General features: G+C 43.2%; 1 protein-coding gene across 2 annotated transcripts in view; it reads left to right on the forward strand.

Moving 5' to 3' along the window:
• The window catches only part of PUS7 (pseudouridine synthase 7), a 94,265-nt gene extending 68,717 nt beyond the window's left edge, over nucleotides 1–25,548 (forward strand). For both annotated transcript variants that reach the window (XM_068276258.1, XM_068276259.1), the window contains exons 15-16: nucleotides 22,609–22,700; nucleotides 25,362–25,548. In XM_068276258.1, coding sequence (XP_068132359.1) covers nucleotides 22,609–22,700; nucleotides 25,362–25,498 — 229 coding nt within the window. In that variant the 3' untranslated portion in view covers nucleotides 25,499–25,548. The remainder of the gene's footprint in view (nucleotides 1–22,608; nucleotides 22,701–25,361) is intronic.
• The last annotated feature ends 1,969 nt before the right edge of the window (nucleotides 25,549–27,517 follow it).

The following is a 27,517-nucleotide window of genomic DNA, read 5'->3' on the forward strand; positions in this document are numbered from 1 at the left end:
TGCAGCAAAAAATTATACTTTGGTAAGAAAAACAAAGTTCTGATGCTGTGAAAGTGTTAAAGAAACACAAAGCCTTTTCAGTTCTGCTGAGTAGATTTTTAGTCCGGAGGTTCACTTTAAAGTCACTTTTATTCAACCAGTAAGTAATTTTCTGACGGGAAATGACATGGGTGTCTGCCAAAAGATAAGACAATGTACAAGAGGCATTATTGTGGGAAAATTACCTCAGCTTTTATTTACATTTAAAGAAAACCTGAACTGGAAATTAAAAGTCAAAATAAACATGCACAAATCATACTTACCTCCCGTGAAGTCTAATTATCAATCTCTCTCTCTCCTTTCCTGCATCCTGTTTGTCCCCTGTGATCAATTAAATTCTCTGTCCTCCATTTTGCAAATGGCCATTACCTCATAACAGCTTTCTGGTCAGCACACAGTTAAACTGTAACATCGCCCACTTAAGCCATGGAGAAACATGGACACATCAGTTCTCCTCTCAGCTATAACTGACAGCAACTGATATATAACTGACAGCAACTGATATATTTCAGTTCTGACAAAATGTTGTCAGAACTGGAAGGGATCATTGTCAGAAGAAAATGGTGAGCTTCTGAGAGGAACTGATGGCAAGGTAACTATGTAATGTTCATTTGAAGTTACCTCATGTTTTTATTTTAAATAATTTTACTCAGTACAGGTTCCCTTTAAGCAAAAAGTGTGCATTCCAAAATTATTCATATCCTTCTCAATAATCAATAGAAAAGCCTTTATTAGCTATTACAGCAATCAAATGCTTCCTATAATTACAGGACAGCTTTTTGCATGTCTCCACTGGTGTTTTTGCCCTTTCATCTTTAGCAATGAGATCCAAACTTTTCAGGTTGGAGGGTCTTTTGCCATCACCCTGATCTCTAGCTTCCTTCACAGATTTTCAATTGGATTCAAGTCAGTACTCTGGCTGGGCAACTACAAAACGTTAATGTTGTTGTCTGCTAACTATTTCTTCACCACTTTTGCTGTGTGTTCAGGGTCATTGTCATGCTGAAATGTCCACTGGTGCCCAAGGCCGAGTTTCTCTGCAGACTGCCTGATGTTGTCATTGAGAATCCTCATGTATTGCTCTTTTTTTCATGGTGCTGTTTACTGTGATTAGGTTCCCTGGTCCATTGGTTGAAAAAATGCCCCCAAAGCATTATTGTTCCCCCCCACCATGTTTGACGGTGTATTTTTTGGGTTGAAGGCTTCTCCTTTTTTACGCCAAATGAAGGAAACCTCATTGTGACCAAACAATTCAATTTTTGTTTCATCTGACCATAACACAGAAGACCAGAAGTCGTCATCTTTGTCCAGATGAGCATTTGCAAAGGCCAAGCGAGCTTTTGTGTGCCGTTATCTGGAGAAGTGGTGTCCTCCTTGGTCTGCATCCATAAAACGCAGCAGTGTGCAGGATCAATTGGATTGTCTGCCTTGAGACATTGCCTCCAGCAGAGCCCAGATTCACCAGGATGGCCTTGGTGATGATCATTGGATTATTTATCACCTCTCTCACTTTTGGCATCCGACCACGTCCTCTGAAATTTTCCACAGTGAAGAACATCTTGTATTTTTAAAAAATACTTTGCACTGTAACCACTGGAACTGGAAAACATTTAGAAATCGCCTTGTAACCCTTTCCTGACTTGTGAGCAGCCACAGTGCGCAGCTGCAGGTCCTCACTGAGCTCCTTTGTCTTAAGCTACATACACAACTGTCGCCGCAACCACGTGGCATGCGCATGTTGCAGCGACAGGTCGCCCGTGTGTATGATGCGCGCCCCGAACCGTTGCTTGTCAGAGCTGTCGCCAGGCGATTGACCAAGTCAATCGCCGGGTGCAGCTGTCGCCGCAACTGTCGCTAGTCCGTGTGTATGCGGACTAGCGACAGCAACTCCATACACAATGTATGGAGCTTCCGGCGGGGGGACGGCGTGGGGGAGGAACCTTTGGCAACAGCTTCCGCCGAATCTGTGTCCCTCTGTGCGACGTGTGTACGGCTGTTGCACAGAGAGACCTGGCGACAAGCTGTCGCTGCTTTTTTTTTTTTTTTTTTTTATTTGCCTGGCTACATTTGTGCCTCGTGTGTATGAGGCTTTAGCCATGCCTGTCCACAAACCAATTGCAGAGAGCTACTGTTTTTCACCTGTTGAATTGATTAAAACAGCTGTCCCCAATTAATCAGGGTAATTAGGATGCATTAGAACAGCTTGGACTATTTGGAATGGTATAGAACTTTGGATTTTCTCACAGACTGTGACAGTTTGTGAAGGGCATGAATAATTTTGGACTGGACACTTTTTGCTCAAATTTAAATAAAAACTGAGAAATGTTTTTTTTTTTTTCTGCAATAATGCCTTTTGTACGTAGTATTCTCTTTTGGGAGACACCTATGTCATTTCCCATCAAAAATGACTTGCTGGTTGAATAAAAGTGACTAAGTCAATATTTGCAAGGGGTATGAATAATTATGGGCAGCACTGTAGATTAACTACTTTGGCCTCCTGGACGTACTAGCTACGCCCAGGAGGCCATGTGCGCTGCCCGCGGTTCGCTAGCCAGGCAATCAGTGAATCGGGCTATGGTGCCCGATCACTGATTGCTCTCCCCCCGAGAAAAACTGTCAGCTTCGCACGGAAGCTGAGGTTTTTCTGTTCCTATTTCCCCCGACGTCACTCTAAGCGTCCGTGTTATGCTTAGAGTGACGTCATTGTAAACAAACTCATGGCTGCCATCTTGTGGCCAAAAAGCTAACTGCATGAAAATGCAAAAAAAATATTAAAAAACAGACCAATATGTACAAAAAAATTGATTTGCATCCCACCCTCCCAAAAATACCCACATAAAATGTTTAATAATAAAATAAAAAAAAATTACAATTAAAAAAAAAAAAATATTAACCTAAGGGTCTAAACTTTTTAAATATCTATGTAAACATGAAATATTTCTATTTTTTTTTTAATTATAAGCTTGTAAATAGTGATGGATGCAAAACGGAAAAAATGCACTTTTATTTACAAGTAAAATATTGTCGCCATACATTGTGATAGGGACATAATTTAAACGGTGTAATAACCGGGAGAAATGGGCACATACAATACGTGCGTTTTAATTGTGGAGGAATGTATTATTTTAAAACTATAATGGCCAAAAACTGAGAAATAATGCATTTTTTCAGTTTTTTCCTTATTCTTCCTGTTAAAATGCATTTACAGTAAAGTGGCTCTTAGCAAAATGTACCCCGCAAAGAAAGCCTAATTGGTGGCGGAAAAAACGAGACATAGATCAGTTCATTGTGATAAGTAGTGATAAAGTTATAGGCTAATGAATGGGAGGTGAACATTGCTCGGATGCATAAAGTGAAAACGACTGAAGGCTGAAGTGGTTAAACTCTGCCAAGGCAGCCAATAATGACCCACTCAGCTGAGAATTTAGCATATGTACAGCGCCCTATTGGCAAGCAATCATCCTTACAGAATGACTCTGCTCAGTGCTGGCTGAGAGCTGCCCATTCTGTCATGCTTCTCATAAACCCCATGCATCCTAACGGCTTCCCTCCACCCACCTCTGAACAACAGAATAGCAATGAAGTGTACAGTCTCTGCCCCACGCTTGTTGCCTGAGGGATCTAGTCAAGACCCCTTGTACCTGTGTACGAGGCTTTAACCACTTGAGGACTCAGCCTTTACCCCCCCCCCCCTTAAGGACCAGCGCTGTTTTTTCCATTCAGACCACTGCAGCTTTAACGGTTTATTGCTCGGTCATACAACCTACCACCTAAATGAATTTTGGCTCCTTTTCTTCTCACTAATACAGCTTTCTTTTGATGCTATTTGATTGCTGCTGCGAGTTTTACTTTTTATTATATTCATCAAAAAAGACATGAATTTTGGCAAAAAAATGATTTTTTTAACTTTCTGTGCTGACATTTTTCAAATAAAGTAAAATTTCTGTATACATGCAGCGTGAAAAATGTGGACAAACATGTTTTTGATCAAAAAAAACCCATTCAGCCTATATTTATTGGTTTGGGTAAAAGTTATAGCGTTTACAAACTATGGTGCAAAAAGTGAATTTTCCCATTTTTAAGCATCTCTGACTTTCCTGACTACCTGTCATGTTTCATGAGGGGCTAAAATTCCAGGATAGTATAAATACCCCACAAATAACCCCATTTTGGAAAGAAGACATCCCAAAGTATTCACTGAGAGGCATAGTGAGTTCATAGAAGATTTTATTTTTTATCACAAGTTAGCGGAAAATGACAGTTTGTCACAAAAAAAAAAAAAGGTTTCCATTTCTGCTAACTTGTAACAAAAAAAAAATGAAATCTGCCATGGACTCAACATGCCCCTCAATGAATACCTTGAAGTGTCTATTTTTCAAAATGGGGTCATTTATGGGGTGTGTTTACTGTCCTGGCATTTTGGGGGGTGCGGAATTGTAAGCACCCCTGTAAAGCCTAAAAGTAGTCATTGCACTGTGGGCCCCTTAGCGCAGTTTGGCTGCAAAAAAGTGTCACACATATGGTATCGCCATACTCGGGAGAAGTAGTACAATGTGTTTTGGGGTGTATTTTTACACATACCCATGCTGGGTGGGAGAAATATCTCTGTAAATGACAATTTTTTTATTTTTTTTTTACACACAATTGTCCATTTACAGAGTTATTTCTCCCACTCAGCATGGGTATGTATAAAAATACACCCCAAAACACATTGTACTACTTCTCCTGAGTACGGCGATACCACATGTGTGGCACTTTTTTGCACCCTAACTGCGCTAAGGGGCCCAAAGTACAATGAGTACCTTTAGGATTTCACAGGTCATTTTGAGAAATTTGGTTTCAAGACTACTCCTCACGGTTTAGGGCCCCTAAAATGCCAGGGCAGTATGGGAACCCCACAAATGACCCCATTTTACAAAGAAGACACCCCAAGGTACTCAAGTAGGAGTATGGTGAGTTCATAGAAGATTTTACTTTTTGTCACAAGTTAGCGGAAAATGATTTTTATTAGATTTTTTTACCAAGTGTCATTTTCCGCTAACTTGTGACAAAAAATAAAATCTTCTATGAACTCACCATACTCCTAACGGAATACCTTGGGATGTCCTCTTTGTAAAATGGGGTCATTTGTGGGGTTCCTATACTGCTCTGGCATTTTAGGGGCCCTAAACCGTGAGGAGTAGTCTTGAAACCAAATGTTTCAAAATGACCTGTGAAATGCTAAAGGTACTCATTGGACTCTGGGCCCCTTAGCGCAGTTAGGGTGCAAAAAAGTGCCACACATGTGGTATCGCCGTACTCGGGAGAAGTAGTACAATGTGTTTTGGGGTGTATTTTTACACATACCCATATTGGGTGGGAGAAATATCTCTGTAAATGACAATTTTTTGATTTCTTTACACACAATTGTCAATTTACAGAGATATTTCTCCCACCCAATATGGGTATGTGTAAAAATACACCCCAAAACACATAATACTACTTCTCTTGAGTACGGCGGTACCACATGTGTGGCACTTTTTTGCACCCTAACTGCGCTAAGGGGCCCAGAGTCCAATGAGTACCGTTAGCATTTCACAGGTCATTTTGAGAAATTTGTTTCAAGACTACTCCTCACGGTTTAGGGCCCCTAAAATGCCAGGACAGTATAGGAACCCCACAAATGACCCCATTTTACAAAGAGGACATCCCAAGGTATTCCGTTAGGAGTATGGTGAGTTCATAGAAGTTTTATTTTTTGTCACAAGTTAGTGGAAAATGACACTTGGTAAAAAAAAACCAATAAAAATCATTTTCCGCTAACTTGTGACAAAAAGCTAAATCTTCTATGAACTCACCATACTCCTAATTGAGTACCTTGGGGTGTCTTCTTTCTAAAATGGGGTCATTTGTGGGGTTCCTATACTGCTCTGGCATTTTAGGGGCCCTAAACCGTGAGGAGTAGTCTTGAAACCAAATGTTTCAAAATGACCTGTGAAATGCTAAAGGTACTCATTGGACTCTGGGCCCCTTAGCGCAGTTACGGTGCAAAAAAGGGCCACACATGTGGTATCGCCGTACTCGGGAGAAGTAGTACAATGTGTTTTGGGGTGTATTTTTACACATACCCATATTGGGTGGGAGAAATATCTCTGTAAATGACAATTTTTTGATTTCTTTACACACAATTGTCCATTTACAGAGATATTTCTCCCACCCAATATGGGTATGTGTAAAAATACACCCCAAAACACATTGTACTACTTCTCCCGAGTACGGCGATACCACATATGTGGCACTTTTTTGCACCCTAACTGCGCTAAGGGGCCCAGAGTCCAATGAGTACCGTTACCATTTCACAGGTCATTTTGAGAAATTTGGTTTCAAGACTACTCCTCACGGTTTAGGGCCCCTAAAATGCCAGAGCAGTATAGGAACCCCACAAATGACCCCATTTTACAAAGAGGACATCCCAAGGTATTCCGTTAGGAGTATGGTGAGTTCATAGAAGTTTTTTTTTTGTCACAAGTTAGCGGAAAATGACACTTGGTAAAAAAAAACCAATAAAAATCATTTTCCGCTAACTTGTGACAAAAAGTAAAATCTTCTATGAACTCACCATACTCCTAATTGAGTACCTTGGGGTGTCTTCTTTCTAAAATGGGGTCATTTGTGGGGTTCCTATACTGCTCTGGCATTTTAGGGGCCCTAAACCGTGAGGAGTAGTCTTGAAACCAAATTTCTCAAAATGACCTGTGAAATGCTAACGGTACTCATTGGACTCTGGGCCCCTTAGCGCAGTTAGGGTGCAAAAAAGTGCCACACATGTGGTATTGCCGTACTCGGGAGAAGTAGTACAATGTGTTTTGGGGTGTATTTTTACACATACCCATATTGGGTGGGAGAAATATCTCTGTAAATGGACAAATATGTGTAAAAAAAATAAAAAAAATTGTCATTTACAGAGTGATTTCTTCTACCCATCATGGGTATGTGTAAAAATACACCCTAAAACACATTGGTCTACTTCTCCCGGGTACGGCGATAGCACGTGTGGCACTTTTTTGCAGCCTAACTGCGCTAAGGGGCCCAACGTGCAATGACTACCTTTGGGCTTTACAGGGGTGCTTACAATTTAGCCCCCCCCCCCCCCCCCCACATGACAGGACAGTTAAAAAAACCCACAAATGACCCCATTTTAAAAATAAGACACCACAAAGTATTCCATGAGGGGCATGGTGAGTTTATAAAAAAAATTATTTATTGCAACAAGTTAGCAGAAAAGGATACTTTGTGAAAAAAACATAAAAAAAAACAATTTATGCTAACTTGTGACAAAAAACAAAATCTTCTATGAACTCACCATGCACCTCACGGAATACTTTGGGGTGTCCTCTTTCCAAAATGGGGTCATTTGTGGGGTCTGTCCTGGCATTTTAGGGCCTCTGCAATCATTACATGTATGGCCAGTATTTCTGCTATACTCCTTATATTGGGCATACAGGTAGTGCATTCTGGGCTGAAAGGAAAAATGAACGGCAAACATCCCTTCATTCGCATCGATCAATGTGGATGAACAAATATCTGCCAAAAAATGTGAAACAAAAAGAAAAGAAAGAGGGACATAGGAGCTGCCACCCCAAAAATCCAAACCCACCAGCTCGTATGCCCAGGCAAACCTGATTTATTCATCCACACCGATCGATGTGAATGGAGAAATCATTGCTTGAGTTCTTTTTTTGATACAAAGTGCTTGCCAAAGCATATGAACCCCAACACCGCTCCTCGGCCCATATGCCTCGGCAAACGTATCTTTTTTACTGTGGAGGAGAAATCTCGTCCTACAGCGCTGCATGCACCGATTTTGTGTATCCTGACAGAAGCGCAATGCTTCTGTCAGGATGCACCATCAGTGCTGCAGCTGATTGGTCGGTCGGTCTGGATAGAAAAAAGAGAGAAGAAAAACGAAAAAAACAAAACAAAAAGGAGGGGAAGGCGTCCGCCTGGACATAGGAGCTGCCACCCCAAAAATCCAAACCCACCAGCTCGTATGCCCAGACAATCCTGATTTATTCATCCACATTGATCGATGTGAATGGAGAAATCATTGCTTGAGTTCTTTTTTGATACAAAGTGCTTGCCAAAGCATATGAATCCCCAACACCACACCTTGGCCCATATGCCTCGGCAAACGTATCTTTTTTACTGTGGAGGAGAAATCTCGTCCTACAGCGCTGCATGCACCGATTTTGTGTAACCTGACAGAAGCGCAATGCTTCTGTCAGGATGCATCATCAGTGCTGCAGCTGATTGGTCGGTTGGAAAAAAAGAGAGAAGGAAAAAAAAAAAAAAGCAGCAAAGCACTTCAATAACATTAACTTTTTAAACTTTATTAAATATGTTCAAACCAAACAATAACATTGGTAACCAAATATTAACTTTTTTGCTTACCTGTTTTGTTTTTTTTTTGTTTTTTTTTTTACCTGCGAGCTGAGGATAAACTTCTCCTCCCCCATGGGTCAATGTGCAAAGTGCAAATCGCACAGATATGTGGCGAAGTACATTATGCATTCTGTCCCAAGTGAAAGGAGAGGTTTCTGGCAGGCCAGTGTATTTGGATCTCTCAAAACCTGATGTTTGGGTTCACACTGCATACTGGCCTATCCGGTCGGTCGAGCCCGCTGCACCGTCTCGCCCAAAATAGATCTTCAGGGAATACCACAAGAGTAGCATTCGGCCTAGTAATTAACTGCGTCGCCGTAGACTAACATGACTTCCGGGCCGACCCAAATTGCCGCAGAAGCCACGCAGTAACGTAGGCATGCACTAGCGTTAAGTCAAGCACTTCCGGCGTAGGGGGGGACCGCAAAGTGTGACTTTTGCTAGGCAATTTGCCCTAACGCATCGCGCCAGTGTGAAATGGCACTGAGAGACCCTTGTGTGCCTACTGCTGTGTCTGTAGTTCCCTAGGTTCTAAAAGTGTGTCTTCTCGTGGTACCTCTCATAACACTCCCCTAGGCATAGACCAGGCTGGTCAGGACAGCGGGGACAGTAAACGGGGGTGTCACGCCTTATTCCAGCCTTGCTGCAGACACGACATCTTTTTCTGGGGTTGCGTTGAGTTTGGGTACTGGGAATCGGGTAGGCGTAATGCCTTCCATGCAGCCTGCTAGTTGCATTTGGGGGTTGGGCTCTGGCACCTTCTGGATAGAGGAGTGCCGAAACAATGTCTTCCTGGAATTGAAGCAAAGATCCAGTTCTCCCAGCCTTACTGTAGAGAACAAAGCTGTTGTACATCGCCAATTGAATTAAATACACAGACACTTTCTTATACCAGCGTCTGGTTTTCCGGGAAATTAAATAGGGCCCTAACATCTGGTCATTGAAGTCCACCCCTCCCATGTTGGCATTATAGCTGTGGACGGCGAGGGGCTTTTCAATGACCTCTGTTGCCCGTGTAATTTGTACTGTCGTGTCTGTGTGAATGGTAGACAGAAGGTAAACGTCCCTCTTGTCCTTCCATTTCACCGAGAGCAAGTCATCGGTACACAAGGCGGTCCTCTCCCCCCGTTGAAGTCTGGTGTTAACGAGCTGTTGGGGGAAGCCCCGGCGACTAGGCCGCACGGTGCCACAGCATCGGATTCCTTCTAACTTTAAGTGCTGAAAGAGGGCCACACTTGTGTAAAAGTTGTCCACATAAAGATGGTACCCCTTCTGGAACAAGGGTGACACCAAGTCCCACACAATCTTTCCACTGCTCCCCAGGTAGTCAGGACATCCGACCGGCTCCAATTTTGAGTCTTTTCCCTCATAGACCCTAAAACGAGATGTATAGCCTGTGGCTCTATCACAGAGCTTATACAGTTTCACCCCATACCGGGCGCGCTTGCTTGGGATGTACTGTTTGATGCCAAGCCGCCCGGTAAAATGTACGAGGGACTCATCTACACAGATGTTCTGTTCAGGGGTATAAGCATCTGCAAATGTGGATGACAGGTGGTCTATGAGGGGCCGAATTTTGTGGAGCCGGTCATAAGCTGGGTGGTCTCTTTCATGACAGGTGTCGTCATTGAAATGCAGGAAGCGCAGGATGATCTCAAATCGCGCCCTGGACATGGCAGCAGAGAACACGGGCATGTTATGTATTTGGCGTGTAGACCAATAAGAGCGCAATACATTTTTTTTAGTAATACCCATGTTGAGGAGAAGGCCCAAAAAAATTTTAAGTTCGGAAACCTGGAGTGGTTTCCACCGAAAAGGCTGGGCGTGGCAGCTTTTCGGATGGGCGGTTATAAATTGTGTGGCATATAGGTTGGTCTCAGCCACAATTAAGTCAAGGAGATCCTGGGTGAGGAACAGTTCAAAAAAGTCTAGGGCCGATCCTAGTTCAACTGTCTCCACCTGGACTCCAGACTGGGCGGTGAAAGGGGGCAGTATGGGTGCGGCGGGATCAGGGGAATGCCAATCAGGGTTTGCCAGCACCTCTGGAAAACCAATGGGAGTACGGGCCCGTCTACTTCGTGGCTGCGGATCGGATCTTAATTCACGTACCACCGAACCAGTTTCTACTTCCAGGATGGTGTCCGCCACTTCATCAGGGTCTTCTGCGGAAGTACTGGTGTTGATAGGTCCAGAAGATGCTGCGCTGCTGGTGCATGCCTCACCAAGAAAAATCAGATCAGCGCCACTCTGCTGCCCTTGAGACTGATCTTCCGCCACCTGCAGTCCAGTGACATGGGGTGTGGTACGCCTGGCTCTAGCCGGGACCTCAACCTCGTCATCGGAACTATCGGTCAGAGAGCCACTGCTGTCTACAGGATCGTACTCTGAACCCGAAGATTCGTCGAATAAGTCGACCCAATCATCCTCATCCGACTGGTCCATGTACCTGTAGATGTCTTCATTGGAAAACCTCTTTTTTGCCATGGTGGCCTGCTAAATTTAGGAGGTATTCCTCTGAGACTACCCAGGAAAAGAGCCTAGCGAAAGGGAGTACTTGAGAGGTAGAAAGCTGTGGTCACTGAGTTTAGATAAAAAAAATCAAAACTGATGTTTACAGTGCCACAGCTTGTGTACAGTGTTTTTTGCAGTGATCAGAAAAAAGAAATTTCTGTCACTGCGGTGGGGCGGGCTGAACGCAGTGCAGGCGAACGATCAGGTCTGATCGGGCAAACACTGCGTTTTTTTGTGGATCCTAGAGACCCTAATATAGATCTGACTGTGATCACTAATAATCACTTACAGATACTATATAGTACCAATGCTGATTAGCGACAGTGATGACGCTAATTAGTGACTGTGGTGCAGTGGGCTGAGCACTAACTGACACTAACAACCCTTTTGCTTAGCTAACTGGCCTAACTGTTTGTTACCACTAGTGATACTAAAAAAGTTTTTAGATCACTAGGATAGTGATGGTGAGGGGGGGGGGGGGGGGGGGGGTTGGGGATCAGAGAGCAATCACAAATAATCAAAAACAATCACGAGACAATTACAACACAATTACAGCAATCAGCGCAATCAAAGCCAATCACGGACCAATTGAATCCAATAACGCGACAATCAAAAACCAATTACGTGACAATTGAAGCCAATCACACGACAATCGATGCTAATCACAGGGCAAAATAGCCAATCAGTGGGTAATTGGCAAAATCAAAACCAATTACGGGCAATTGAAGCCAATCACGCGACAATCGAAAACAAATTACTTGACAATCGAAGCCAATCAAACGACAATCGATGCCAATCACAGTGCAATTGAGACAATTGTAGCCAAGCAAAGCACAATCAAGCCTTACAGACAGGAGATAAGATACACAGTGGCAGGGGGGAGAATATACGCAATCAATGAACTAGGACGGTGTGTGGAGGATCGGAAGGGGTGGGGGGTGATCAGATACCCCTAAGGGGTAGTTGGGGGTCTAATCTGATGGATAGGAGTGACAGGGGGTGATAGATGGGTTATTGACGGGTGATAAGTGGGTGTTTACAGGGAAAAACCGATGTAAACAATGGACTGCTGATGTGATCAGGGGGGGTGTCTCGGTGGGATCTGAAAGGGTGGGTGGGTGATCAGAAGCCCCTAAGGGGCAGTTGGGGGTCTGATCTAATGGGGGGCAGTGACAGGTGGTGACAAGGGATGATTGACAGGTGACTGATAGGTGATTGGCAGCTGATCGCTGGGGAGATAGACAGATGCAGGGGAGATAGATAGGTTCAGTATACGGGGGGGGGGGGTCGGGGGGAGATCTGGAGGTGTGGGGGGTGATCAGATACCCCTAAGGGGTAGTTGGGGGTCTGCTCTGATGGATAGAAGTGACAGGTGGTGACAGGGGATGATTGACAGGTGACTGATAGGTGATTGGCAGCTGATCGCTGGGGAGATAGACAGATGCAGGGGAGATAGATAGGTTCAGTATACAAGGGGGGGGGGGTCGGGGGGAGATCTGGAGGTGTGGGGGGTGATCAGATACCCCTAAGGGGTAGTTGGGGGTCTGCTCTTATGGATAGAAGTGACAGGTGGTGACAGGGATTTATTGATGGGTGATATGGGGGGTGGTTAGGTCTGATCTGCGGGCTGCAGGGGGGTGTCTGATGGGTGCTGCGGGTGATCGGGGGGTCTGTGGGGCTCTTAAGGTGTGTGTGTGTGTGTGCACTCTTACTGTGCCTGCTCTCCTCGCTGGTGGTCGATCGCTAAGTGTGACCACCAGCGGGAGGCAGGGAGTATAATACAGTTTGTTACGTAAACAAACTGTATTATACTCATTGTATTGGCCGATTTGAAAAAGTACAGCCCGCCGGCGCTGCTGATTGGCCGGCGGGCTGAAGTCACAAGGGTGCCCAACAGTGTGATGTAGCGATCGCGCGGCTACAGCCGCGCGATCGCTCGTTAATTAGGCTGCAGCTGGCGACGCAGTACTGTGTCGCTGGTCCTGCAGCTGCCACTTTGCCGACGCGCGGTATGAGTGCGCGGTCGGCAAGTGGTTAAAGGGAACCTAAACTGAGAGGGATATGGTTGATTCCTTTTAAACAACACCAGTTGCCTGGCAGTCCTGCTGATCCCTTTGGCTGCAGTAGTGGCTGAATCAAAGACCTGAAACAAGCATGCAGCTAATCCAGTCTAAATTCAGTCAGAGCACCTGATCTGCATGCTTGTTCAGGGACTGTGGCTGAAAGCATTGGAGACTCAGGATCAGCAGGAGAGTCAGGCAATTGGTATTATTTTAAAAGAAAAAATCCATATCCGTCTCAGTTTAGGTTCCCTTTTAAAGGGAACCTGAAGCAAGTACAATTATTTAAAATAAACACACCACAAAGCTGCAAATGAATATTACATACTAGCCTCACCATCAGTTCCTCTCAGAAGCTCACCATTTTCTTCTTACAGTGATCCCTACCAGATCTGACAATATTTTGTCAGAACTGAAATATACCAGTTGCTGTTAGTTATATATCAGCAGCTGTCAGTTAAAACTGAATGTGCAAGGTAATGTCCATGTTTCCCTATGGCTCAAGTGGGCGATATTACATATAAATACATGTATTTAGAAATTGCAAGCCAAACCTTCTCAAGGTCCCCCCATAAGAAACTATAGAATTTATGAGAATACTAATGACTATGTGGTTCGAGACCTATTTGGCTAGTGCTATGAACACATTGGTTAGTGCTCTGCTACTTGCACGTTTTCTGGCCAATTTATACAAATCCTCTTATCTGGTTGCTATTGTGATGAAGCTTCCTAATTATGTACTACTTCTTGCAATCTAACAAGATTGAACACGTAATGCCATTAAGTGTTAGGATGAAAAGAAATTAGTCCAAATCAACGTTACAGTAGTGCTTGAAAATATGTGAACACTTTCAAATATTCAGTATTTTTTATGACTGGGACCTAAAGGTAGCCGTACACTGGTCGATTTGCCATCAGATTCGACCAACAGATAGATCCCTCTCTGATCGAATCTGATCAGAGAGGGATCGTATGGCTGCCTTTACTGCAAACAGACTGTGAAGCGATTTCAGCCTGAAACAGATGCACCATCTGCTGAGCTGCCGCTGTCGCCTGATCTGCTGTCGATCGGCGGGTAATCAGCCTAGTGTATGGCCAGCTTAAGACATGATCTGATTTTCAGTTCTAAAAGTAAAGTAAAAAAAAAAGGTATAAAAATAAAACTACATTTTTGATATTTAGTCACATATTGAAAAGAAATCCAATAACCTATCTGCCTGTGGCAAAAGTAAATTGACTCTTAAAGGATACCAGAGCTCAACGTTCTATGATTAAAATGCATGTTGTGCAGGTGGGAGTGTGTCATAGTACCCAGAAGTGGTTAATCATCAAAGATAACACAAACTAGCAAGGAGAAAGCCACTGTTCTCCCTCAGAAATATTGCAGAATGTCTACAGTTTGCTAATGACCATCTGGACAAATTAGGATACTGGAAGAATGTTTTGTGGATTTATACATCCAAATAGAACTTTATTTTTAGCTTAAATGGATCTGAGCACTATTTAACCACTTCACCACTGAGGGGTTTTACCCCCTGACCACCAGAGCAATTTTCACCTTTCAGCGCTCCTTCCATTCATTCGTCTATAACTTTATTATTACTTATCCCAATGAAATGAACTATATCTTGTTTTTTTCGCCACCAATTAGGCTTTCTTTAGGTGGGACATTATGCCAAGAATTATTTTATTCTAAATGTGTTTTAATGGGGAAATAGGAAAAAATGTGGGAAAAATTAATTTTTCAGTTTTCGGCCATTATAGTTTTTAAATAAAGCATGCTACTGTAATTAAAACCCATGAAATGTATTAACCCATTTGTCCCGGTTATAAAACCATTTAAATTATGTCCCTATCACAATGTTTGGCGACAATATTTTATTTGGAAATAAAGGTGCATTTTTTCAGTTTTGCATCCATCCCTAATTACAAGCCTGCAGTTTATAAAGTAACAGTGTTATACCCTCTTGACATAAATATTTAAAAAGTTCAGTCCCTAAGGTTACTATTTATGGGTTTTTTTTATTGTATTTTTTTTTTTAATTACAAAAAAAAAAATAAAAATTGGGGAGTGTGGGAGGTAATGAGTTAATTTATTGTGTAAATGTAATGTTTGTATATGTAAAATGCTTTTAGGGTGTAGTTTACTATTTGGCCACAAGATGGCCACAGAGTGTTTGTTTACATGCGACCTGTAAGCGTCCGGAAGGACGCTTACAGGAAGCAGTAGGAGGCTGGGAGACTCACAATGATCTCGCTGTTTCTGAAAGAAGCAGCAGATCATTGCGGGGGCTAGATCAACGAACGGGAATTGATTTTCCCGTTCATTGATCTCCGGGCGAGCGGGCGGCGGCGTGCACGAGCGGCGGGTGCGCGCGCACGAGCGGCGGGAGCGCGGAAGGTACGGTTTTAGGGGGGAAAAGGGACGGAGAAATTCGTACCGCTGGGGGTAAAGTGGTTAATATAGGTAGAAAATGTTTTGTAAAAAATAATACATTTTAATGGCTAACTGATAGTTAAATATTTGCAAGCTTTCTGGGATCTAGTCCCCTTCTTCAGGCATATTTCCAGATGTTAGCGGAAGTAAAATACTGATGCAGGTAAATAGTAAACACGAAGATGACAGTTGTGCTGGTTACTGTTTATCCGTTAGGTGTCAGGTGATCAACAGGCTGGAGCCAGTGAGTTAGTGCAAGCATACATGAAATCCAGCAGGCCAAATCAATCATGTTACATAAGGAGTCATGAATCCTGTTCCACAATTTAAACCTTCTGTTAATGCCATGAACATTTTCATAAATTTGTACTCAGAAATTTTTCTTGATTGTTCATTTTTGAAGTTACCCTTAACCCCCTTGCCATTCTAATTGTGTCGGCAAGGGGGCGGCACAGAACTTTAAAAAAACAAAAAAGGAGCCGCTGGGCAGCGGCATCCCCCCCACCCAATCCGATCGCCTCCAGCGATCAGAGTAAGCAGGAAATCCCGTTCAGAATGGGATTTCCTGCTGTGCTTCCCCGGTCGCCATGGCGATGGGGCGGGATGACATCACCGACGTCAGAGGGAATCCCGATCCACCCCTCAGCGATCGTAATATGCACGCAGCATGCAATAAAAAAAATTATGCAAATCGGCCAAGCGGGGCCTGAGAAATCCCTCCTGCGCAGGTTACCCCGAGTCTGACGTCAGCAGCTATGTGCCTTTGTGACGTCAGAGCGCCGTGGGCGTGTATGCGAACCCGGTGAGATGGACGGAGACCACGTGGAGGCTGACACCGGAAAGGTAATGTATAAATGCACTTCACACTGCATACATTTATACATTGCGGCGGGGATTTCGTCGTCTCGTCACTCGTTTGTAATTCGGCCGCTGTACCGCCGCGCACCCAACCAACCAACCTCGGCCCGAAATTTTCCAGCATGCACGATCGACCGTGCGTCCAATTTCTGTCCCAAAATTGGTCACTTTGTCGGTCGGGCATGCATTTGGCAGCACCAGTTTTCATCCAATTCTATTATAATAATCGAATTGGATGGTTGATTGGTCGCCTAGTGTATGGCCCAAGGAAATGTTGGCAAGCTGCAATACAGTCCTCTTGTGGAATGTTGATATGAAGGGATTCAACATCCATTGTAGCCAGGATAGCACTCTCTCGGATCGGACCTATGGCAGTCAATTTGTTAAGAAGGTCAGTGGTTTCCTGGATGCAGCTGGCTGTATTCCTTACCATGGGTATAAGAATGTTTTCTACCCAAACAGATATCTTTTCTGTTAGTGTCCCCAAACCAGAGATGATAGGACGACCTGGATTTCCTTCTTTGTGTATTTTTGTTAAGATATGCCTATTTTAGGATTAGCTGGTATTAATGTAAGTATGGTAGATGATTTTGAGGAAAGATCATTAAGCATATTCTTCAATTCCCTTGAGTATTGCAGCGTGGGGTTTGATTCTAGTCTTTTGTAGTAGGTGTATATAGGTAGCACTATTTAATAAAATGTATAAAACATACCTCCCCCTTATGAGGTTTGTAAATAGTGTGGGCTGTTGGGGCAAGCACAAGCATTATTTAACTTTGGGCGACCTTCTCCCTAGAGAAATCTTAAAGTATACTGAGAACCTGGATGCTCCTAACTGCAAAATTCTTTTTAACTGCTTGCTGACTGCGTCACGCCGATGGGTGTGGCCGCGGCGGCAGCCCCAGGACCGCCTAGCACCGATCGGTGTAAAGTCCTGGGGCAGCAGTTTGCAGGAGATCGCGCTCAGGCTGCGCGCGCATCTCCAGCTTGGGGGGGCGGAGCTCCACCCCTCCTTCAGTCTGACTGTTAGACGGCGAAACCGCTGTCTTTACATATAGTACAGTGCTGCGATCAGCAGCAGTGCTGTACTGGGGACAGCCGTGTGACACGGCTGTCCCCTCCAGGGAATCAAAGGTGATCGGCTGTCATAGGCTAAAGCCTATGACAGCTAATCAGTGATTGGCTGGCGGAGGGAGGAGGAAGTATTCAAAGCACCAAAAAAAATACACATTTTTATTAAAAACACACACACAAATATTTATAAAAACAAACCTCTTGGGGGCGATCAGACCCCACCAACAGAGAGCTCTGTTGGTGGGGAGAAAAGAGGGGGGGAATCACTTGATCACTTGTGTGCTGTTGTGCAGCTCTGCAGCTTGGCCTTAAAGCTGCAGTGGCCCATTTTACATAAAATGGCCTGGTCTTTAGGGGGGGGGGGGGGTTAACACTGCAGTCCTCGAGGTTAAAGGACATCTGAACTGAGAGCGATATGGAGGCTGCCATATTATTTCCTTTTAACCTCCCTGACAGTATTGACGGTTATACACGTCAATACAAAACATGCTGTGAACAGTATTGACATGCATACATGTCAATACTCTCCTGCACTATATGCTAGACCCTTGCTTGACACATTTGGCAAGTTACAGGAAAAAAGTTATGAAAATTAATTTTTTGCACAGAAATCTAGGGGAAATTGAACGCCAGTGAGGTTGAACAATATCTGTTCCATGGCTGTCCTGCTGAGCCTCTTCCTCTAATACATTTAACCCTAGACCCTGAACAAGCATGCAGAGGTTCACTAATTGTCGAATTTTGGGAGTGTGGCAGGCATTTACTTACCCAGTCTATATGGAGGCCTCCATCTCCCCATGCCACAGAACTGCAGTGTAGTTCTATGTCACTGGCAGCCGCAGTGCATGTCGGGGAAGTGTGCTGCATGCCGGGATATGTAGTTCCCTTTGATGTGATTACATCTCCTGACTGGAAAATGTAACCACATAATGAACTACACTTGTGTTCACAATTATTTAACCCCCAATGGTTTTAGGGAATTTAGTGTACATTTGTAATTGTGTTCAGAATGAAATCTTACAAGGACTTTTTAAAGAACCAAATGCAACTAAAATTACATCAATTGTTTTTGTAATACAGTATTTTTTTTTTTTGTGTGATTTTTTTTTTTTTTTTTCATTGACACAATTGTTCAACCCCTTAAAGACTACTACTCTTCAGAACAGAGGTTCATTCAAGTGTTTTTGATCAGGTATTGAAAACACCTGTGGATGTTAACGAGCAGCAATCAAGCATAATAAGCACCAATTGGGCAGATTTAAAATGACTGTCTTACTCAGCTCCTTCTAGACATTTACTAACGTGTTTACAAACATGGTGACGCCAAGAGAATGGTCCAGGAAGACTAGAGAAGAGGTGATTTCCCTTCACAGGAAGGGCTATGGCTATAAGAAGACTGCAAAGATGTTAAACATACCAAGAGACACCATAGGAAGCTTCATTCGCAAATTCAAGGCAAAGGGCACTGTTGAAATGCTACCTGGTCATGGCAGAAAGAAGATGCTGACTTCGACTGCTGTGCGCTACCTGAAGCGCAAAGTGAGAAAAGTCCCCGTGTGACTGCTGAGGAACTGAAAAAAGATTTGTCAGATGCGGGTACTGAAGTTTCAGCTCAGACAATAATGCGCACACTGCGTAATGAAGGCCTCAATGCCAGAACTCCCAGGCGCACCCCCTTGCTGTCTCCAAAGAAGAAGAAGTCGACTGCAGTATGCCAAAAGTCATGTGGACAAACCACAAAAGTTTTGGGATAGTGTTCTGTGGACTGATGAAACAAAATTAGAACTGTTTGGGCCCATGGATCAACGCTATGTTTGGAGGAGGAAGCACAAGGCATATGAAGAAAAAAACACCTTGCCTACTGTGAAGCATGGCAGGGGGTCAATCATGCTTTGGGGCTGTTTTGCTTCTGCAGGTACAGGGAAGCTTCAGTGTGTGCAAGGTACCATGAATTCTCTTCAGTACCAGGAGATATTGGATGAAAGTGTGATGCAGTCCGTCACAAACCTGAGGCTTGGAAGATGTTGGACCTTTCAACAGGACAATGATCCCAAGCATACCTCCTAGTCAACTAGAGCGTGGTTGCATATTAAAAGCTGGAACATTTTGGAGTGGCCATCAGTCGCCAGACTTAAATCCGATTGAGAACCTCTGGTGGGACCTAAAGAAAGCAGTTGCAGCGCGCAAGCCTAAGTATGTGACTGAACTGGAGGCTTTTGCCCATGAAGAATTGGCCAAGATACCCGTAGATCGCTGCAAGACACTTGTGTCAAGCTATGCTTCACGTTTAAAAGCTGTTACAACTGGAAAAGGATGTTGTACTAAGAATGAATGTCACTTGGGGATTGAATAAAACTGATAATAATGTGAGCACAGAAAAGACATTTGTGGTGATTTCATTATAAATGTTATGTTATATTTGTCTGACTTACAAATGCCTCATTGATTTAATTGTAAACAAGATGACTGAAATGATCAGTGTCAAACTGGCCAAAACACTCAATTTCAGTGGGGGTTGAATAATTTTGAACACAAGTGTACATCAAGTTGAAGATCAGCAGGACAACCAGGCAATTGTATTATTTAAAAGGAAATCAAAAGAATCTGCTTCAGTATGTCTCTTGCCTTTGGGATCCCTTTCAGTACCACCAAGAAGTCATGGGTACTATTTTACTCCAACCATAACCTAACTAGGGATGGTAAATGAAATGCAAATCTGAGTTGATGCAGGATTGTGTAAACTTTGTATGCAGCTAGAAAATTGACCAATCAGGTCGCACTTGATTGGTCCATTTTCAAGTCACATACAGGATCTTCTCAAAAAATTAGCATATTGTGATAAAGTTCATTATTTTCTGTAATGTACTGATAAACATTAGACTTTCATATATTTTAGATTCAAATACACACAACTGAAGTAGTTCAAGCCTTTTATTGTTTTAATATTGATGATTTTGGCATACGACTCATGAAAACCCAAATTTCCTATCTCAAAAAATTAGCATATTTCATCCGACCAATAAAAGAAGTGTTTTTAAAACAAAAAAAGTCAATCTTCAAATAATTATGTTCAGTTATGCACTCAATACTTGGTCGGGAATCCTTTTGCAGAAATGACTGCTTCAATGCGGCGTGGCATGGAGGCAATCAGCCTGTGGCACTGCTCAGGTGTTATGGAGGCCCAGGATGCTTCGATAGTGGCCTTAAGCTCATCCAGAGTGTTGGGTCTTGCTTTTCTCAACTTTCTCTTCACAATATCCCACAGATTCTCTATGGGGTTCAGGTCAGGAGAGTTGATAGGCCAATTGAGCACAGTAATACCATGGTCAGTAAACCATTTACCAGTGGTTTTGGCACTGTGAGCAGGTGCCAGGTCGTGCTGAAAAATGAAATCTTCATCTCCATAAAGCTTTTCAGCAGATGGAAGCATGAAGTGCTCCAAAATCGCCTGATAGCTGCATTGACCCTGCCCTTGATAAAACACAGTGGACCAACACCAGCAGCTGACATGGCACCCCAGACCATCACTGACTGTGGGTACTTGACACTGGACTTCAGGCATTTTGGCATTTCCCTCTCCCCAGTCTTCCTCCAGACTCTGGCACCTTGATTTCCGAATGACATGTAAAAGTTGCTCAACAGTCCAGTGCTGCTTCTCTGTAGCCCAGGTCAGGCGCTTCTGCCGCTGTTTCTGGTTCAAAGTGGGTTCATGCTTCCATCTGCTGAAAAGCTTTATGGAGATGAAGATTTCATTTTCCAGCACAACCTGGCACCTGCTCACAGTGCCAAAACCACTGGTAAATGGTTTACTGACCATGGTATTACTGTGCTCAATTGGCCTACCAACTCTCCTGACCTGAACCCCATAGAGAATCTGTGGGATATTGTGAAGAGAAAGTTGAGAGACGCAAGACCCAACACTCTGGATGAGCTTAAGGCCACTATCGAAGCATCCTGGGCCTCCATAACACCTGAGCAGTGCCACAGGCTGATTGCCTCCATGCCACGCCGCATTGAAGCAGTCATTTCTGCAAAAGGATTCCCGACCAAGTATTGAGTGCATAACTGAACATAATTATTTGAAGGTTGACTTTTTTTGTTTTAAAAACACTTTTCTTTTATTGGTCGGATGAAATATGCTATTTTTTTGAGATAGGAAATTTGGGTTTTCATGAGCTGTATGCCAAAATCATCAATATTAAAACAATAAAAGGCTTGAACTACTTCAGTTGTGTGTATTTGAATCTAAAATATATGAAAGTCTAATGTTTATCAGTACATTACAGAAAATAATGAACTTTATCACAATTTGCTAATTTTTTTAGAAGATTCTGTATATTTGCATACAAAATGTACGTAATCCTACATCAACTCAGAATTATTTGCATCACCTTGTCCATCCCTGACCCAAAGCCGCAGGCACAAGAGGCTAGTGTTTATTTCTGTTTACTTTCGCTTTGTCAATTTAAATGAATGTGAAGGCTGTCTACTTTCTCCTCAGTAGCTCCACCCAGTAGGTCAAGGGAGCACACGTTCCAACATATGACAGCAAGGCCAGCTGCTGCAATCACTAGGCCCCTAGTTCTCGTAGATGCAGACAAGGGACGTGGTTGATGGATAACAAAAGTATCTTCAGTGATTCAGTAAACCTACCAATTTGCTGTTAAGTGGTTATTTGCTACACTCACCTGGGTAATACCAGATCATAGTCAGTATGTGACTTATTGGTTATGTGATCTCCGTGGCTTACCTACATCCAAAGCAAGGCCTTTATTTTTATTATTGTCACTTTAATAAATTCAGAACAGCTCAAAACAGTTTGTTGAAAAAAAAAATGACTGGGATCACATAATTGTTAATATACTAATCAGTTCCTACTATGTCCTATCATGAGGAACAGGAGAATTGAGATATTTGACCCCCTACTGTTATAAATATCCAGTCCAGGGTTTCTAAATCCCTTGAGAAATTAAAGTGCAGATCTTTGTGGATCACCTTACTGTGCTGATATACAGCGAGTTGATATTCTTCAACCTTTCTACATACACAATCTTTCAAACTTCTTTTAAAATATAGGGCTTTACAATGCGTTATTACAGTGACCTTTAATGTATGTTGGGTTGTTTTCTTTCTTTAATTGCTTTATGGTATAAAGCTTTGCTGAAGAAAATTTATTTTAATATTTAAATCATTCTGTTATGTTTGCAGGGAAGTGGTTGCTTATGACGATCATAAAATCCCTTTAGTTGCAACAGATTTGGAGAAGCTGGAAGGAAAGACACTGCAAGCCTTCAACAAAGGTAGTTCAGTATGTTGTTTCTAATGCTGCATTTATTGTTCTAATCATTTTTGAAATAACATAATTCCATACACAACATTAATAATGCAAAGACAGTGGAAAAGAGCAATTTCAAATGATCGTGTATTTATATAGAATGCAGTCACCTGTTTTGGAAAATGTTATCTAAAATGGGAGAGTTAATATTTAATTCCATTAAAGAGACTCCGTAACAAAAATTGCATCCTGTTTTTTATCATCCTACAAGTTCCAAAAGCTATTCTAATGTGTTTTGGCTTACTGCAGCACTTTCTGCTATCACAGTCTCTGTAATAAATCAATGTATCTTTCCCCTGTCAGACTTGTCGGCCTGTGTCTGGAAGGCTGCCAAGTTCTTCAGTGTTGTGGTTCTGCTATGAACTCACCCTTCCAGGCCCCTCTCTGCACACTGCCTGTGTGTTATTTAGATTAGAGCAGCTTCTCTCTTCTCTCTTATCTTTTACAAGCTGGATAAATCGTCCTCTGAGCTGGCTGGGCTTTCACATACTGAGGAATTACAAACAAGAGCAAAGCTGTTTGCAGGAAGAAATAAGCAGCCAGAAACTTCAGTGCATGGGGGAAAGAAACACACAAATGATCTCTTGAGATTCAAAAGGAATGCTGTATACAGCCTGCTTGTGTATGGATGTATTTTTCTATGTGTGGACATACTGTACATCAACCTACTTCCTGTTTTGGTGGCCATTTTGTTTGTTTACAAACAAACTTTTTAAAACTGTTTTTAACCACTTTTAATGCGGCGAGGAGCGGCGAAATTGTGACAGAGGGTAATAGGAGATGTCCCCTAACGCACTGGTATGTTTACTTTTGAGCGATTTTAACAATACAGATTCTCTTTAAAGGACTTCCGAGGCCAAAATCCGGGCCCAAAACATAAAAAAAGTTAGCTACCTTCATGACTTTGTAAGGCACGGAGGACGCCGTCCGCGCCCTCCGTGCCGTTCCGCCTGGTCCCCTCTGGTGGATAGCCCCCCGAAAGGCTGCGACCCCACGGTCCGGGTCGGCATCTTCTGCCCCTATAAAGATGGCCGCCGGAGCTGGCCACGGCTGCGCAGTCCGCATAGCCGCTACTGCGGCTGCGCAGCTCTAGGGCCAACCCTCCGATCCACGCTGCCTGTTACGTGATCGGGGGGTTGGCCCTAGAGCTGCGCAGCCGCAGTAGCGGCTATGCGGACTGCGCAGCCGTGGCCAGCTCCGGCGGCCATCTTTATAGGGGCAGAAGATGCCGACCCGGACCGTGGGGTCGCAGCCTTTCGGGGGGCTATTCACCAGGCGGAACGGCACCAGGCGGAACGGCACGGAGGGCGCGGACGGCGTCCTCCGTGCCTTACAAAGCCATGAAGGTAGCTAACTTTTTTTTATGTTTTGGGCCCGGATTTTGGCCTCGGAAGTCCTTTAAGAAAGATGTGCGTGGCACAAAAATATGTGTATGGCAATTTCTGTTGATTAAAAATTTAATTCTTCTTTAAAGTTTTCTTAACTCAATCTCTTTTTCTTAATCTCATATTTTGGCAAGGGTAGTCCAGGCAATCCGAGTGGTCTAGTCAACCTTAATAATAAAAGTATGGATACTTCCAAAATGTAGTGTAGGAAGTGAGCCTAGCTGTCCAATATCCCTCAGGATTGGATAATATCCACCTTGATCCACAACAGTCCGCCAAGATTATTCCAAGAAAGTCCTTCTACTGCAGCCTCCTGCTGGTCCTCTGCTTCTCCTTTTCAATGTGGTCAGCAGGGTGCCGAAGCTTACTGCTTACTAGAACCACCTCAATCTTCTGCTCATGTCACATTGCTCTCTCTCCGCAGTGTAGTCAGAAGGGCATTGAAGCTGGCCACTCTTTACGTCCACCAACAAATCAGACACTTTTGTTCATATCCATTCTCACTCTGCCCGAAGTGTGGTCAGAAGGGCGCCTGAGCTTGCCGCTCCTTACAACGTCCACCAGCAACTCAGAGGCCTGTGGGCAGAGAACAGGAGGGGCTGGGTGGGCCAGCTTTGTTTCCAGAAGATTCACCCAACAGGAAACCTCTGGAACACTCCCAGGTGTGCCAAGCCTGTAAGCTGCAATATGAGCTCTGGTAGGAGGGCAGGAAGGACTGGATGAGCTAGCTGTGCACACGGCTGCCGCCCGGCATCCAGCCCAGACAAGAAAACGATGGGGAAAATTCTGGATCACTCCCAAGCAACCCGATCCCGACATCAAGAAGTTTGAATAAACCATCCAGAACGTTCCAGCTTACAGCAAGTCACAATATACGAGCAGTCACTAAAGTTACACATTGGCTGATATTGTCACAATGAGTACTTATAGAAAATCTTGTAGAAAATCACAAATGTAAGTTTAAATGTAAGTTGTTTTTTTTTTCTTAATCACAACTGAAAGTACTAAGGAAGACAGTTCATTCTCAAATAAATAATTAGGTATATAATGTATTCTAGAAAGACCAAAAAAACATATGGGTGTAAAATTACTGTTCCCATTTTGTTTTATTTTTGACTTTTTTTTTTCAGTATTGTAGCAAGTGCATTTGTTTGGATATTAGTCTTCAAAATTTGCTGTGCTCCCCTCCCCTTAAAAAAATAACAAAAGATAATTTTCTCTTTTTTTCCCCCCCACAACAGAAGGAAAATACAAAGCACTGAAAATGGAATTCTCGTTACCGCCCTCCTCATATGCCACAATGGCCATCAGAGAGGTGCTTAAAATGGACACCAGTATCAAGAATCAGACTCAGCTCAACACTGTGTGGCTGCGCTAAACATATTGTTTGACATTTCTTTTTATTAAAAGGTTTTTGCTTTTTATTTATTTTGTGCATCAACGTATAGAATCATACCACATATCAGAGAAAATGTATAAACCTTTTAATTTTGCAGATTTTACACTTCTGCTTGTGAATATTTTTGAAAAGCCTTTCTATTTTTTAATAGTTGATTTTTAAAGGGTGTGCAAGGCACAATAATATGTACGGGTGAGGGACAATGATTACCATGCATAGAGGTAAATTAGAAGCATTTAGACAGATTGGGAGTAGGTAAAACTGTGTCATCGCATTCTGCCTTAGTCAGAGAGCATAACATTTAATCTGCCTTGTCCAACTAATAATTCCTGGACAGCGTATGCATCTGCTCCAGACCACAACAGACCATTGACGTGGACACAGTACACTTCAACTGGTTGCTGGAGATCCAGCTCTAGTGGAAACCCAGCCTGTACTATAACTGCAACATTACTGAGAGCAACAGCGTCTCATTGGAGAATTCTTAAGGGCTTCTTAACTTTGTAAAGTGTATCCAAGCCAAAGCTTGGGTCAAAAAAAAATCACATACTTACCAGAGGGAAGCCTCTGTATCCAATAGAAGCTTCCCACTACGTCCACCGGTCCCCTGTTGCTTTTTGCTGACCCCGCCAAACATTACCAACAAGGGCTTCTTGGTAATCTGATTGGAGCTGCACTCTTCTTGAAGCAAAATATGGCCATAATGCACCTGTGTGAGTACAGTCGTGTCTGTGCAGTAAATGTGGCCACTAACAATCCAATTTCTGGTGAAAAAATCGTTCGAGCGATCAGAAATTCTGATCGGAAGTAAAATATTGTAATACATTGTTCACTACACCATCAATGAACCAATCTTTGCTTCCTATCTATCACAACCAACAGGAAAATCCAAATTTTGGTTAGACGAAAATTCATTTTGACAACCTTTTTTTCACTCGTTCATAATCGATTGTGTCCACCAACAGAGATTATTTACAACCAATCCGATCAGAATTTCTGAATGCTCGAACGATTTTTCGCTAGAAATTGGACCATTAGTGGCCACCTTAAGCCGGAGCCACTCATGCATGAGCGGGTTCATGCAACTGTGCAGGCACTCTCTGGCTAATCAGGGCCAAGCTCCTCTTCTGGCATAAGCACGGCCCTGGGCAGCAAGGGAAGCCTCTGGAGGCTCCAGCGGATTTCCTCTCCTTAGGCAAATATGCGATTTCTTCACCAAAGCTTCGGCTTGGGATTGCTTGAAAGGGTTCCTCCAAGTTGTTGTTGCAAGAAGTTTTTTTTTTTTTTTTAAGGCATGACCGCAGAATATGGTTTAGTGTTGAACATACCCAGAATTTTTCTATAGCTTATTAATTCATAAATCTGCACAAAGCAGGATGGAAAGCATTACAATTACATAACTGCTTTGTTGGGTTTACTACAATAACACATTAGTTCTGTATAGAGAAGGGGAACCTACATACACATCCACAGGTATGCATAATATATTTTGGCACTAGTAGGTCTGTGTAAAGCATTGTGTAAGACAATTTACATGATCAATTATAGCAGATGTCAAGTGATGTGCTGTGAAACTATAGCAGAAGACTGCTACCAAATGCCAAACTATTGTAAACAAATATGATCGGTAACAGACCATAGGGGGAAGTGCCTTAGATTTCACTGACACATTTAAAAATCTAACAAGCTATGTACACTACTGATTAACTAATATATGCTGAAGTAACCGGTCAGGCTGGTTGTTTAAAATACCATAGCACCATACTTTAAGGCTACTTGCACACCAAGACGTTGCGTTAGGTGCTACGTTAAGGTTACATAACGTGCACCTAACGCAAGGCCTGGTGCTCTTCGATGTGGACATCAGCGTGAGCTGCGTTGTGCAGCTCACTCTGGCGTACGTGATGCGTACTCTTGGACGCATGAGGCATCACGTTGTCCCGCCGGCCAATCGCTGCAGAGAGCGGCCGCACCAGGAAGTAAACACTGCACGTCACA

The sequence above is a fragment of the Hyperolius riggenbachi genome, chromosome 3 (genome assembly GCF_040937935.1).
Source record: "Hyperolius riggenbachi isolate aHypRig1 chromosome 3, aHypRig1.pri, whole genome shotgun sequence".
Lineage (NCBI taxonomy): Eukaryota > Metazoa > Chordata > Amphibia > Anura > Hyperoliidae > Hyperolius > Hyperolius riggenbachi.